This window comes from Peromyscus eremicus, chromosome 5 (genome assembly GCF_949786415.1).
Source record: "Peromyscus eremicus chromosome 5, PerEre_H2_v1, whole genome shotgun sequence".
NCBI lineage: Eukaryota > Metazoa > Chordata > Mammalia > Rodentia > Cricetidae > Peromyscus > Peromyscus eremicus.
The window spans coordinates 62157913-62173796 of NC_081420.1; the positions used below are offsets into that span (position 1 = coordinate 62157913).

At 43.6% G+C, this 15884-nt stretch overlaps 1 protein-coding gene across 3 annotated transcripts in view; it reads left to right on the forward strand.

Moving 5' to 3' along the window:
• Optn (optineurin) overlaps window positions 1-15884 on the forward strand; it is a 44377-nt gene that overhangs the window by 17210 nt on the left and 11283 nt on the right. For all 3 annotated transcript variants that reach the window (XM_059263564.1, XM_059263563.1, XM_059263565.1), the window contains exons 5-11: window positions 2019-2095; window positions 4109-4243; window positions 8572-8674; window positions 10328-10443; window positions 11708-11857; window positions 13174-13267; window positions 15365-15523. In XM_059263564.1, the coding sequence (XP_059119547.1) occupies window positions 2019-2095; window positions 4109-4243; window positions 8572-8674; window positions 10328-10443; window positions 11708-11857; window positions 13174-13267; window positions 15365-15523 (834 nt within the window). The remainder of the gene's footprint in view (window positions 1-2018; window positions 2096-4108; window positions 4244-8571; window positions 8675-10327; window positions 10444-11707; window positions 11858-13173; window positions 13268-15364; window positions 15524-15884) is intronic.

The following is a 15884-nucleotide window of genomic DNA, read 5'->3' on the forward strand; positions in this document are numbered from 1 at the left end:
GGATAAGAGAGAGAAAATATCCAGAAGTATCTAGAAGAGTCTGTATCAAAGAGAAAAGAAGCAAACTGGACATGGCCAAGACTGCCGTTTCTAGACATAGGCACTGCCTTTGTAGTTTAGGGAATTGGAGTTGCCTTTAGACCTGACACTAGCTGTATAAGCCTGGCAATGTATGCTTCATTATGAAGCCCTGGGTTCCATCTCCAGTACTACATAAAACTGAGTGTACTACATAAAACTGAGTGTAGCTAGGCGGTGGTGGCGCATGCCTTTAATTCCAGCACTCAGGAAGCAGAGGCAGGTAGATCTCTGTGAGTTCAAGGCCAGCCTGGTCTACAGAGTGAGTTTCAGGAGAGCCAGGACTGCTTTACAGAGAAAACTTGTCTCGAAAAACCAAAACCAAAACAAAACAAAACTGAGTGTAGTAACATAAACCTGTAATCCTGGGACTCAGTAGGTAGAGGCAGGAGGATCAGAAGTTCAAGGTTATTCTAAGCTATATAGCCAGTTCAAGGGCAGCCTGTGATACATGAAACCTTGTATCAAAAAGAGGGGGGTGAGATATGGCTCAGCAATTAAAATAATACTGCCCTTCCAGAGGACCTGAGTTCCATTCCCAGCATCCACATTGGCTCACAACTGCCTTTAACTCCAGCTCCAGAGCACTGACACCCTCTTCTGGCCTCAGATGGTACCTGTACTCACCTACACTTACTTACACACCAATACATACATGTATACAATCAACAATAAAAATAAATATTGGGATGGGGCAAGAAGAACAGAGTTACTCTGGGTGTAGAGTGAGGAGGAACTCTTCTTTACCTCCCTGCTAGAAGCCGTGAATTGGCTTCTGAGAACAGAGTTTGAAGTCAGAGCTATCAAATTTCAATTCTGTGCAACCCAAGTGAATTGGCCAACTGGGGCAGTGTGTATTAATCTCTGAGCTCTTGTGGGGTGTCTCTTTTGATGATATCTGGGTGTACTGAGTCTCATAGAGAAAAGAGCAGGTGGGTAAGCGTTAGAAGGCTCTCTCCTTCAGTGATGCTAAGAGATACCTGAGTGGAGGGTAAAAAGCACATTAGGACAAAATCCTTTGTAATGGAAGTGTCATTCCACTTTGTCAGAGTTCATAGCTGATGTGGGAAAAGAGATTAAGGAGAGGAGTGGACTTTGTAGACAAGCTCAGGGAGTGGTGAGCAGCTTGCAAGATAGCTAAGGTACTAGATAGATCTGGGGTAGTTAGTGTGGGGCTCCTTCCTCACCAACCCCTACAGATCAGTACAGTTGGAAAATGGCCCTCTAAGAAATTCATTCAGGGTGCCCAGTATGAGGATTTGAAAAGTATACTGTCTACAAGTGGCTGAAGATGACTGAAACACAGAGTTGGAGCTTTAGCCCTGTAAATGGCTGATAAGTCAGGAAACCCAGAAATTTTATCACAAGCTTCCAAAGAGGGCTCTCCAGGGTTAGCATCATCTGCTGCCTCCCAGACGGGTGACAGTTACTGTGAGTGTAAATGTGCTTCATTCCTCCTGTGAGCTGGAAAACTCTGGCCATGGCTTAGGAAGAGAGTAGCCCAAGCATCCCAAACCATCTTTGAGGATTTGTGACGATTTACTCCATTAGCTTATGGAAATATAACCAGCTCACAAACCCTGTCAGTCTGAGTCTTTAGGTTTTGGTTCCCTAACAGGCAGTGGTACAGGCAAATTTATAATGGCAACTGCCTTGGCAAAACCATTGCTTTGTAAGCCTCATCCACATGTTTATGGAGTTGGGTTGAGGGTGTTCTGTGATAGGAGACTGACCTTCATGCCTACATATTTATAATCCTGACAGGGTGTGCAGGCCCAGAGGAGAGTGTTTTCTGTTTCATTTGAGTGACCCAGTTTAGATCACATCTCATACAAAAGCTGAGTATTTTCCTTGGATGGAATCTTTTGTCTTTTTCCTTGGAAAAGGGATCTGTCTTGCAAATTTATTGTATTCAGTCCCTTTTGTCTCTGCATTTACAGGAAGGAGAAGCTGAGGGAGCAGTGAAGGAAATGAAGAACAGCAGTCTTAGACCTACGAGAACAGATACCATCAACATGTAGGTGGTGGAACTCTAGAGTCGTCAGGTTCACAGAAGGGGCAATCTTGTCACTTTGAGCCTATCGTTGGAGGTTAGGCATGATGGACTGAAGAAAAGTAACTTACTTTGTTTTCCGAGGCAGGGTCTTCCTCTGTAATCCAGGTTTGATTTGAATCTGCAACCATCCTGCCTTAGCTCCCCACCTGCTAACACTCATTTTCAATAGTGTTTAATGGTGCAGCCCAAACTGGCGGGAAGTGGAAACAATGTCTGGTGCCTTTTTAACAGAGGGCTAACAAGTGCTGAGCCTCTGTGAAGAGGCGTTTCCTTTTTTTTTAGAAGTGTAAGCAAATTCACCCTCAACCAAAAAGGGACTCATTCCTATCAGCAGTGCTGTGTTTGCTCATTTGTTTGTCAGAGCTGCTCGAAGTAAACAGGCTGCCCAGCTTCCTTAAAGGGGATGGACCCTTTTTCTCTTCCCTGTTCTTTCCTGATTATAATAAGCCACAGTAGCCAATACTGGTTACCAAGACAATGGCTGTGATAGCTGTCAGTCACTGGGACATTTCTTGAAAGTGCCCCAGATCTTTTTCCTTAGTTTATTATTAGTGTGTATGTATATGCTAGGGAAGGAACATGCCACAGCACACGTGTGGAGGCCACAGGACAGGTTATAAACACCTGTTCCCTCCACTATGTGGGTTCTGAGGATCAAACTCAGGCCATCAGACTTGATGGCAACATCTTGACCCACTGAGCCATCTCATCAACCTCAAAAATGTCAGGGAACTTACCTATGGAATCTCAAATCTGCTTTCCCCGGCAGGTTCTAGGAAACAGACAAGTCATGGAAGGGCCTTTGAGCAGAGACGGTAGACGATCTAGGCACTGAACTTCTTGGTTCTTGAAGGCAATTTACCCAAAGCTGGCGGTTTGCTTATTCTCTGTGTGTGGACATGCAACATTAGTCCATTTGCCTGTCAGTTTGCTTAGAATTTCTCTGCATCTCCTACCTCACAGACTTTTAAAAACTTTTTTCTATTACTTGATAAATATGCATCGAGAATGACACAGTAAAAGTAACAAAACTTTTTTTTTTTTAATGCCTGCCCCTATGTTCTCATGTCATGGAGAATGTAAATAATACAACAGTTTTTCACCCAAGTAATTGGTATACGTGAGTGTTATTCCTGTTTGGGGTTTTTTGTTGTTTTTTTTTTTTTTTATTTAAAATTCAACTTTCCCTAATTGCTGCTTTTAATATCAAGACTTTCCTGGAAATAGAGGGAAGAAAGAAAACTATTTGTAATCTTTAAGCCACTTCCTCTTCCTTTATTTTCATATGTAAAAGCTATTTCCTCTTTCAGGCCAGTAGCTCTTACCTTTTGTGAGTCTGGTAAGGGATCTGATATTGGTTTGTAGTCTTGGAGCTCCAGCTTTGGAGCCTTTAATCCTGGCTGGTAGCTGTGTGAGCCTAGCAGACGACTGAAAGACTAGCTGCCATCCCTGCCGTCCTGGTCATCACTCTGAACATTCCATCACTGACTAATGGTCATAGTTGTTTGTGTCTCTTGACCAGATTCTGAAACTTAGAAAAACATTTGTCAGTAGTGTCTACATGTCTCTGCTCTGTGTGAAACCAAAACCAGAGAAGTTTTTCTTACCTGACTCACAAAGGTGATAAGTCTCTAACAAGTTGGAGTGGGCAATGGCCTGAATGTACCTGAATGTACCTGTCTGCAGCCCTCTCTGAAACCGGATCTCTACAGATCGCAGTAACTCTTTAGAGTGAGCACTCACATAATGAGGTTAGCTTCCTTGAAGCATTATGTTAGCCGCTCCCACAGCCTTCCCAGCGTGCATAGAAGAGTTAAACAGTCCACAGGATCAGCATGCTTGGGCCAGTTGAGAATTTACTGGAGGACAGTGGTTTCAGTTGTATTGGGCTTCTCTGTTCTTACTCTTGACATTTGTGTTGAGATTAAAACCCTTTTAACTTCCATACTGAATGTGCTGGTGATGTCTTATTAGGACCAAATCTATAGAAGATGCCAGGACCTATGTGGAGTTTGAGGAATTAACTGTGAGCCAACTCCTGCTTTGCCTGAGGGAAGGAAACCAAAAAGTGGAGAGACTTGAAATGGCACTCAGAGAAGCCAAAGAAAGGTATGAACTATCAATGTGAAAGATTAATGGGCTAGTAAAACACAAATAAGATACCACGAAGGTCTCCCTTTAAAGTGTACATTCCAAGGCTTTTAGTCACATGACTATGCCCATTACCACAATCTAGTCTTCAAACATTTCCTCCATATAAAGAATCAAGCCGGGCGGTGGTGGCATACGCCTTTAATCCCAGCACTCGGGAGGCAGAGCCAGGCGGATCTCTGTGAGTTCGAGGCCAGCCTGGGCTACCAAGTGAGTTCCAGGAAAGGCGCAAAGCTACACAGAGAAACCCTGTCTCGAAAAAAAAAAAAAAAAAAAAGAATCAGTACCCCTCAGCGTTCACTACCCACTTCTCCCAGTAGCTGACTCTCTGTCTTTGAGGATCTCTGAATACTGGACATCAATACAGCATTGGTCTTCTGTGACTGACTTCTTCCACTCACCAGAGTGTTTTTGAGCTTCATCTACAATGTTGTGTACGCCAGTACTCTGTTCCTTAATACTGGTGAATAAAAAAATAGATGTGTAAGCTTGGCAGCTTGCTAATCAGATATTCCAAATCTTTCTTCCTGCTTTCAAACAAAACACAACTTTCTCCCTGGATACTGGAAGGTGTATAGCTCTTTAGAGGTGCACACCCAACCCTGAGTACCCTGGAAAGGTCCCTTTTTCAATGACATTGAACTTCTGTCTTGTGGCCCAGATGACACAGTATTTAACAGGGCAAGGCAATAAGTCGTTGCAGAGATTCATATTCTCTGCATGGTACCAGGGTGGCGGGTGCTTCTCAGACAAGGCAGAACTGAAGCCAAGACACGTCTTGGACACATGGTCACCCAGCCTGATTTGCACACACTGAAATCGGTCATGGCACAAACACATTGCAAGACCAACCCTGTGTTTTTCTGAGATAAGTGGGCCAGCTTTCTGCCTTTCTCCCCGATCACTGGAAACAGAGATACAGGTGTTCTACATTTAATTTTAATGAAAATAAAATTTTAGGGCATATATGGGGGAAAGGACAGTAGTAGGTTTGCCTTTCTTCTTTGGGGTATGTGCAGCTTTCATGTTTCATGCTATTTTAGGGCTTTTTGTTTTTGGTTTTGGTCTGTCATGTTGAGTTTTTGTTTTTGTTTGTTATTTTAGGTTTTTGTTATTTCAGGTTTTTTGAGATAGGATCTCACTATGTAGCCCTGGCTGGCCTGAAACATGCTGTGGTAGACCATGCTGGTCTCACAGAGACCCAACTCCTGAGTGCTGAGATTAAGTGTGCACCACCACAACTGACTTAATCCGTATTTTCTAAATACGCCAGTAAGGAGAAAGAAGTTCTTAGGGAGTGTAGCCCCGGTTTAAATAGCAAAGGAAAGATGACTCAAAGTGAATATTTGCCCTAGAAAATTAAGATAACTTGTAATTCAAATGTAGGTCAAAACCTGTGTCAATGTGAACGGCACTACAGTGTTAATAAGCCACCCTCCTGCCTTTACCATCTGGTGTCTCATCCATGGATTCAGCCTAGAATCTTGGCTGAATCTCCCCCATGGATTCAGACTAGACGGTACTGCATACCAATTAGGGTTGACAGTAGCAACACAAAAATAATAAGTAAAGACTGGCTCTGCAGACTGCCCGTGGAGAAGCAGTGCTTTGACAGGAACCTATGGAGAAGCAGTGCTTTGAGCAGCCCCTTCCCACCCATACTTCTTCTGCTTCTCAGTCACTTTCAACCCATCTGCCTGGTTCCTTTGCTAGCTGCCTTCATGGATAAGGTTTGAACTGTTTTTTTCTTTGAAGATTTGTAATGGTGACATATTGCCCCCTAAGTATGGCTGAGGAAGACTTAGCTGTCTTGTACAGCCATCATCGACACAGTACACGCATTTCTGGAACTTGCTCTACCTCCTGTCCCCAGTTGAAATCGATAACTTGGAGCTTTAGTCAAATGCCTACTCAGTGTTCACGTTACTGAGCATTTAGACACATGCACACAATGGATGTGTGTGCTCACAGTTGGACCGTGCTCTGTGCAGTGATCACTTTTCCTTCTTAGACTTTTTATATCTCAGTGCAAAATTAGCCACTTAAGCATTTGCTTAATGTCTTGGTCTGTTTTCTGCTCCTTTAACAGAATGAGTTCTAAACTGTGGAAGTGGATTCAGCCCACAGTTCTGGAGGCTTTCAACAGAAAACAGTCAAGCCTTTTATTAGGAACCCACTCCTGAAATGATAGCTTTCCTGAGGGTGGGGCTGCTATGGCACCATGGTAATTAGGTGGCAACATGAAGGGCTGGAGACATGGCCAGCAGTTCAGAGCATATAGTGCTCTTACAGAGGACCTAAATTTGGTCCCCAGCACCCACACTGAGTGACTCCAGAGGATCTGATGCCCTCTCCTGACCTCTGCATTCATATGTGCGCACATACACACAAAATAAAAATAAAAATCCCCTACCCCCTAAAATCTCCCCATGAGTTTTGGAGGGGATGGTCAAACTGTAGCTCCAAGTTTTCCCAATCTCTTAATTACATCTCTACTGATGTACTGAGAAAGAATATGAGAGGAGACTATTTTCTGAGATCTGCCTATCCAAAAGTCTTCATCTCTATTCTTGATGACCAGTTTGGCTAAACAGGGAACTCTAGGCTTGTTTTCCATGTGAAGTTTAAAGCATTGCTTTGGCGTGCTCTAGCTTCTGGTTGCTGTTGAGAGACCCATTGCCTTTCTGATTCGGATTCTGTTTGGGTGGAACTTTTTCACTCACCCCTGCAGTTCCTTCAGTGTGTCCCAAGGAGTGAGAAATGTGATCCAGGTTTTGTGGTGAGGCTGTTTTTCATTCATTTGTTCTGACTTCCACTGAACCTTTTCGTTCGACAAGCTCTTTACAAAGCAGTCTCCATTAACGTAGGGATTATGCCCAAACTTGGTCCTCTTTCACTTCTCTAGAATCTGCTATCGTCTTATTACTTTTAGATAGAACTGGTCATGTGGTTTTCTTAAATGTGATCCTCTACTCCATCTGTGTTCTCTTGCTCACTCTCAGACCCGACCAATGTTTATCTTTTTTAGGGTGGTTTTTTTTAATTTTTAATGGGTGCAAATAATGCCTTGGGTCTCTAGGGATGTTAGTGATAATCTCTCCTTTACACTCATCTGTTCAATTTTCAGTACAGAATGTGTTTTATTTCAAGGTTTTCCTCAAATGTCTAGTGATCTTGGCTGGTCAGATTTAGCAGGGAGGAGAGTTGGAAGCCACTCAAAGCTTTGGGAACTCAGCTTGGGCATTTCCTTGGTGAGGCTGGGTCTAAAACCTTAAATGTTTTGCCTGTTCCTAGAGCAGTTCTCCAGAGAGGATGTCTCCGTCTCCTGCTTAGATGATGTCTTTCTAGACAGCAGGGTTCTTGAGATGAAAAGGAGAAGGCAAGGGCTGCGGTTATAAATTCCCTTCCTTTAGGTAGCAAACCCAATCCCTCCACTGTGCTGACATCTCTGCATCCTGAGCCCCCTTATTTTGCCATTTTTCAATTGCATTTTTTAGCCCCCATCCTATGGACACACATGGTATCCCCAATTCCCAAGCCATAAAAAGTTTCAACAGTATGTATGACATGGGTAACTTCTTGGCTCTCCCTGTTCTTGATTTAGAACATTAACCCTGCCCTACTCATTCTGTCCTTTCTGTTTATTGCTGCTGCTTCTGTCTCTTTGTTCCTGCAGGCATGTGGCTGAGAAAGTCTCATTTGTAGGATTTGTAGTGGAAGGGAAATTACATGCATATACAAAACCTACTATGTGTATAGACTTAAGTACTGAAGATTGAAACCAGGGACATAGGCATTCTAAGCAAGGACTCTACCATGGATCCACAGCCCCAGCTCTATTTTTACATTTTATTTGTATTTTGATACAGGGTCCTCTGAAGTTGCCAAGGCTGGCCTCGAACAGCAATTTCACAATTTCACCCAGGCAGCCTTTGAACTGGTGACTTTTTCACTTCAGATTCCCCAGTAGCTGAGATTACAGTCCTGCATCACCATGCCAGCCAGTCTTCCACCTTCATCCACAGCCTCTCTTTGCTTCATGTGTACTGAGACAGCTATGTTCTGGTATATTGACCTTAAGTCACAGCGGTTCTAGCCAGTGTTAAGATAAAGAACAAGACCACTGCTAATGAGGAAAATATAAAGAGATTTTGAAAACATCTCTTTTTATCCAGGCCTTGATAACACCAGTATCCCCAGTGGAGTGCTTCTACAGCTGCTTATCCTCTTTAGAAAGGAAAACTTTTCTACATGCCTTTGCTGTTGTTTTTTTTTTTTTTTTCCAGAATTTCAGATTTTGAAAAGAAAGCAAATGGCCATTCTGATATTGAGACCCAGACAGAGGGGCACACAGAAGAGGAGAATGAAGAGGACAAAGACCCAGAAAGTGTGGGTACAACACTCCCAAGAGACTGTCATACCCCCATTGGAGGTGTAGCTATGGGTTCAAGTCTTACGTTGTGCTATGTACTTTAGAGATGGAGACTTTTGTTACTGGGTATTTCCTATTTCTCTTTCGTTTCCTAGTCCTGGGTTTGAACTCGGTGTCAGTCACAATAAGATGTATCCCAGTCTGTACTACATAAAACATTCATTTCTCCTCTTATAATCCCCTAAATCCCTAAGCCAACAAGCCCACCACATGGAAAAGATATTTTGACTATGTTATGCTGAGATCCTTGTGGACATGACTCCAAAACTTTTAGAATTGGAAGGTCTTGATTCTGTCTCAGCACTTGTAGAAACAGGAAGTTGTCATGGGAGAAAAAAATGTTCCAGAATATATATTCAGTGTTATGTAGTAACTTAGAGATATGCCTTGGAGCCTGAAGAGTTTTTTGTTTTTTGTTTTTTGTTTTTTTAATTTTTTGAGACAGGGTTTCTCCCTGTAGTTTTGGTGCCTGTCCTGGATCTTGATGCTCCGTAGACCAGGCTGGCTTCGAACTCACAGAGATCCACCTAGCTCTGCCTCCCCAGTGCTGGGACTAAAGGCGTGTGCCATCACTACCCACCTGAAGAGTCTTAAGCTTAGGAAACATTCCCAAAGCTGGGAAGTTATGGTACTCACAGTAGTCCATGGAGAGAGACATATAAAATGATCCTTTTGTTCAATTTATTCATCAGTACACACACACACACACACACACACACACACACAATTTGCCACTTCTTTCTTTTTTTTTTTTTTCAAGGGGTGGGAAGGACAACAGCATCTTATTTGTACAGCTATAGGCTAAGCTCTGACATACTATGTAGCCCAGGAGAACTCTTGATTTTCCTGCCTCGGGTGTGCTAGGATTACAGACGTGTACCACCTTGTCTGGTTCTGAGTCCCTACTCTAAGACATGGAGAACATTTCAAAGACTGGCCTGTTGGTGCACACCCCATAATTCCAGTGCCTAGTAGGCTGAGGCAGGAGGATTTTGAGTTTGAAGACAGCTTATGCTACATAGCAAGTTCCAGACCAGCAATGGCTACAAAAGTAAAACGGGGAGGGCAGTGGGGCATGTGGAGAGAGAACACAGTGAACTTAGATGAAGAGAGGACTGCTGGGGAACAGCACACCATTAACTGAAATGAACCAAGTTATGGGAAAGTATTGACGTTTCTAGGCTGTCTTAAAACTTGTGTACAAATGGACAACTGGCAGACTTCCAGGAAAAGAGCTGTCTAACAGAAATAATGACATGAACTAGAAGCAGAAGTTAGCAAGGCAGTGGGGGGCCGAGTCTTTCCCCCATGAATAAAACTGCACTTTGATAACTCTGTGACTATGATCCCTGAAGCATGAGTAGGGTGGGGCTTAATAGCAAATCCATTCTCACACATGCTCAGACTGATGGTTAATGCTCTACAAGGAAATAGAACATACCCAGAAGAGTGCTTTCACGCAAGGCACTTGGGGAAGTCTTGCCCCAGTTAAATCTACTTGGGCTATCAGTGTTTGCTGGATGCTAGTGGTGCGGACTGTTTTCTCATTCAAGGTTCATTTCCTCGCGAATGGCTTCCTCGTGTGAATGTCTGCCATTGTCTGTTGGTAGGTTGGAAGCGAAGTGGAAACGTTAAACGTTCAAGTGACCTCTCTGTTTAAGGAGCTTCAAGAGGCCCACACGAAACTCAGTGAGGCAGAGCTAATGAAGAAGAGACTTCAAGAAAAGTAAAAACTCATTAATTTGATTGCATGATTTACGAAGTATGTTACTGTATCACAATGGTTTTGTTACTGTATTCCTGACCAAAAGAAAGGCAGGGACCTAACTGAAATATGGTTCAGAAAAAAGAGAGTTTTGATGTTGGTGTATAAGCCTGAAGCCATTGTTGTCACTTGGGTCATGAGGACACAAAAGGACTCGGATTGTGCTTGAAGAGCACCAGCCTATGTGACCCTTGTGCAGAGCTGGGAGGCTGATAAGCAAGGAAAAGATGTCTGGAGTGAGCATAAGAATAATCGAGTGGGGATTTATTTAGAGAAGGCCCGTCCCAGTCGGTCCCTTCAGTCATTAAAACCCACACAGATGTTGATAGTTTGGCCCCTGCTTGTTTTTCTTGATTTTAGGAAACATCTGATGGCTAAGAATTTAGCCGATGGGTCGGAGTGCTTGCCTAGCATCTTCAAGGCCCTGTTCAGCACCCAATACTGAGGTAGGGCTAGGAGTGGGATGTCACCCAGCCAGGAGTAGTGGCACATTACTTTAATCTCAGCACTGGAGAGGGTGAGGAGGAAGGTCGGCAGTTTGAGGCCAGCCTGAACTAAACAGTGTAAAAGGAGGCACAGGGGGCTAGTGAGGTGGCTTGGTGGGCAGACCCTTGCCACCAAGCCCGACAACCCAAGTTCCTTAGTCCATCCCCAGGACCCACATGACCCACATGATGGAAGGATGGAACTGATTCCTCCAAATTGTCCTTTGATTTCCACATGCACAACCCTACACATACACACAAAACAAACAAGGAAATAAACATGTTAAAGAGTTAGCCAAAGCTAGCAAACCAAACTAAACTAAATTGATGTCACACTGGTCAAGCAGTTTCACCTCCCCAATCCTTAGTTCTTTTTCTGATCTCTAAGAGAAGCTCGGGGGCATTCCTTTCCTCTTACTGAATCCTTGTCAGAAATCCAAGTCTTTGTGACAGACTTTTTAAACTCTGAAAGGTACCCAGGGATTTTCACTATGAGATGCTCCTTAGCCAGCTACCACTTGATTGGGGTTTAAAATATCACCATGTCTCATTAAGAAGCAAGGAAGAAGGAAACGAAACAAAAAGCAAATAGGAAGCAAAAAGAACAAAGTATTTTATTTTGCCTTCACAAATCCTGTAGACCTAACTCGCTATGTATTTTAAGTCCTTTGAGGATTTGCACAGAAGCCACGGACGTGTCAAAGCATTGTTTCTCCTCATGAAATATTCATCTTTTTCAGGTGTCAGGCTCTGGAAAGGAAAAACTCTGCAACCCCATCAGAGCTGAATGAGAAGCAAGAACTTGTTTACAGCAACAAGAAGTTAGAGCTGCAGGTGGAGAGCATGCGCTCTGAAATCAAGATGGAGCAAGCCAAAACGGAGGATGAAAAGTGAGTGTGTGTGGCACGGGGTGGCACTTGCCCAGGAGGGGAAGGACAGCTGTCCAGATGCAGATTGGAAGTAGGACTTGAGAATCATATGGAGACTCTGGGAAGATTAAATTTTTGAGTTGTATTGTAACAAAAATATGAAAATTATTTTTATTCTATCTTCTGGGGGAAAGACAGTCTTTTGAAAGTTACCATTTTCTTTGAGGGTAAGAAAAATGCTGATATGTGGTGGCTCTAGTTTCCTTTCTGTTGCTGTGGTAGAATATCATGAAAAAAAGCAACTTTGAAGAGTTTATCTTGGTTTATAGTTCCACGTTCCCGCCCCTACTGGTAAGAAGTCTGGTCTGCTACTCTGGTGATGGGATGGCCAAACACCCTAATTGTCGTGCTAGAAACCCCATCCAACTACTGAGGGATCTGGATGCAGAGATCCATGGCTAGGCCCCTGGTGGAGCTCTGGGAGTCCAATTAGCGAGAATGAGGAGGGTTTATATGAGCGAGAATTGTTGAGACCAAAGTTGGATAAAGCACAGGGACAAATAGCCAAACGAATGGAAACACATGAACTATGAACCAATGGCTGAGGGGTCACCAACTGGATCAGGCCCTCTGAATGGGTGAGACAGTTGATTGGCTTGATCTGTTTGGGAGGCATTCAGGCAGTGGGACCGGGTCCTGTGCTCATTGCATGAGTTGGCTGTTTGAAACCTGGGGCCTATGCAGGATCGCTTGGCTCAGCCTGGGAGGAGGGGACTGGACCTGCCTGGACTGAGTCTACCAGGTTGATCTCAGTCCGCGGGGGAGACTTTGCCCTGGAGGAGGTGGGAATGGGGGGAAGGTGAGGGGGGCCGGAGGGGGGAGAACAAGGAAATCCGTGACTGATATGTAGAACTGAATTGTATTGCAAAATAAAAATAAAAATTAAAAAAAAAAAAAGTCTGGTCTGGGCTTGTAGCACCTAGTCACATCCACAGTCAAGAGCAGAAATATGAATACTTAGTCCTCAGCTTGCTTTTTCTACTTTTATGTAATCTAGAGCCCTAAACTAGGGAGTGGCAGGTACCACCTGCTTTCCAGCTGGGTTGTCAAGACAATCCCCACAGACATGCCCACGAGCCAGGCTGATGATCAACACGATCTCTCATTGAGACTTTTTTCTCAGGTGACTCTAGGTTGTGTCAAGCTGACAAAAGTTGGTGGGATGGTAAAAGCAGAGATTTTTCTACTTGAGTTTTCAAAGGCTGTTAGGGAAACAAGAGGATGAGTTTCTGTGATATTTTTCTCATGATTCCATTTTTAATATCATATTTTAATAGATCCAGGTTAGCCACTCTGCAATCAACACACAACAAGCTTCTTCAAGAACATAATAATGCACTGAAAACAATTGAAGAACTAACCAAAAAACAGGTATTTATAGAGAAAAAAATGTACTTCCGTAGCCTGGTCAATGGAAACCATTGAATATTTGAATATTATATCTACAAAAAAAAAAAAAAAAAAAAAGCATGACCCTTCAACTAAGTCTGGTTTCAGAAATCACTTTGCAGTTTAATCAATTGTGTCAAAATCATTGTAGCTCGCCGGGCGGTGGTGGCGCACGCCTTTAATCCCAGCACTCGGGAGGCAGAGCCAGGCGGATCTCTGTGAGTTCGAGGCCAGCCTGGGCTACCAAGTGAGTCCCAGGAAAGGCGCAAAGCTACACAGAGAAACCCTGTCTCGAAAAACCAAAAAAAAAAAAATTGTTGTAGCTCTTCATACTGTTCCTAGATAGAACGTGCTGTGTATATGGTGATGGTGCTGATGTCTACCAGAGCATGGGCTTTTCCTATTTCTCACGGTTTGTTTGGAGGAGGGCTGAGAGCCTGGGCTCCTATGTGAACAGTGTGCAGGGAGACAGCTGGCTATGGCCATCTGCTGAACGAAATTATGCAAGGGCATCCTGCCTGCTGGCAGTGAACTTGGAACCCTGGATTTACAGCATTTAATTTAAATTAGTAACAATGCCCAAGCATGATATAAAATTTACAGACCATGGCATCTTTGAGTTAAGTCTTTCAATTTATATCCTTACAAATATGCTCTTTGCCACTCCCTCCTTCCCTCCTTTGTTCCTATAGTGGGGATTAAACCTAGGGCCTTCTGCATGCTAAGCAAAAGTTCTACCATTGAGCTGCATCCTCCTCTTCTGCCCCTCACCTCTTAGAGTCCCAGAGTTACCTAAGCAGACCCTGAACTTGCAATCCTACTGCCTCAGTCCCCTCAATAGCTAAGATTACAGGCCCAGGTTTTTTTTTTCTTTTCCTTTTCTGTATGTGTGTGTGTGTGTGTGTATCCACATGCATACTGGTGTATACATGTGGAAGCCAGAGGTCAGTGTTTGCTGTTTTTTGATATAGTCCACCTTAGTTTTTCAATGTCTCTCTTACTGAACCAGAAGCTCACCAGTTGGCTAGGCTGGCTGGCCAGCAAGCCAGGTATCCTCCTGTCTCTGGATCTCTGGCACTAGGGTTGCAGATGAGAGTCACCATCACATCTGGCTTTTACATGGGTGCTGAGGATCTGGACTCAAGTCCTCATACACACAGCAGGCACTTCAGACTGGCTACTCTCCCAGCCCTTTTTATTTCATTAAAAAAAAAAAAAAGCTAGGCATGATGGGGCATGCCTTTTATCTCAGCACTTGGGAGGCAGAAGCAGGTAAATCTCTGTGAATTTGAGGCCAGCCTGGTCTACAGAGTGAGTTCCAAGACAGCCAGGGCTGTTAACACAAAGAAACCTGTCTCAAAAAAAAAAAAAAAAAACCTATTATAACCTAATATATATATATATATATATATATATATATATTTATTTATTTATTTACTGAGTCTCTATGTACCCTTGGCTAGCCTGGAACTCACTATGTAGACAAAGCTGGCCTTGAATTCAAAGAGTTCCACCTGCCCCAGCCTCCTGAGTGCTGGGATTAAACATATGAGACATAATGCCCAGGAAAGACCTTTTAAATATAAACATATGCCTGGCAGTGGTGGCGCATGCCTTTAATCCCTGCACTTGGGAGGCATAGCCAGGCGGATCTCTGTGAGTTCGAGGCCAGCCTGGTCTGCAGAGCGAGATCCAGGACAGGCTCCAAAACTACACAGAGAAACCCTGTCTCAAATAAATAAATAAATAAATAAATAAATAGAGTAAAAACATATAACAAGATAAATAACAGTATCTATGCCTGGCAAGCTCATCAGAGTAGGGCTTGTTATTATTGTGTATTTGACAGTTATCTGGTGTTTGATGTGTGCTAAAGATCTGCACTCATATACTGTGAACAATGCTACACTCAGCGTTACCTTTAAGGAAATTGTTTGAAACGAGGAAGTGATTATTTGCAAGTCACAAGTGACTACAACTTCCTGAATGAGTTGTCACTACTAAGTAAACCTTTCTGTTTTCCTTAAGTAGGATGCATCGTTTCAAAGGCATTTCTAGAATGAAGTTGTATTTTTTCAGGCAGAAAAGGTGGACAAGACGCTGCTGCAAGAGCTCCATGAAAAGCTGGAGCTGGCAGAGCGGGCCCTGGCATCCAAGCAGCTTCAGATGGACGAGATGAAGCAGACCATCGCTAAGCAGGAGGAGGACCTAGAAACCATGGCTGTGCTCAGGGCTCAGGTGAGCTAGTCTGGGCTAGGAGCTGAGTGAGGTCAGCCCTGATCAGACTTCCAGTGTGACGACAGTGGTGCTGCTTAACATACACACACAGTGCATTTATGTTGTTTCTGCCAATGCTGTGCTGTGCTGTGCTGTTCTGTTCTGTTGATACACAGTTTCACTGTATAGCTCTGGGTGACTTAGAACTTACTATGTAGACCAGGCTGTCCTCGAACTCACAGAGATCCGCCTGCCTCTGCCTCACGAGTGCTAGGATTAAAGGCATGCACCACCATGCTTACCCAATGGATTTTTTAAAATTTTAAATCAAAGCTAAGCATGGTTGTGCACGCCTGAAATTTCAACATTTAAGAGGTAAAGG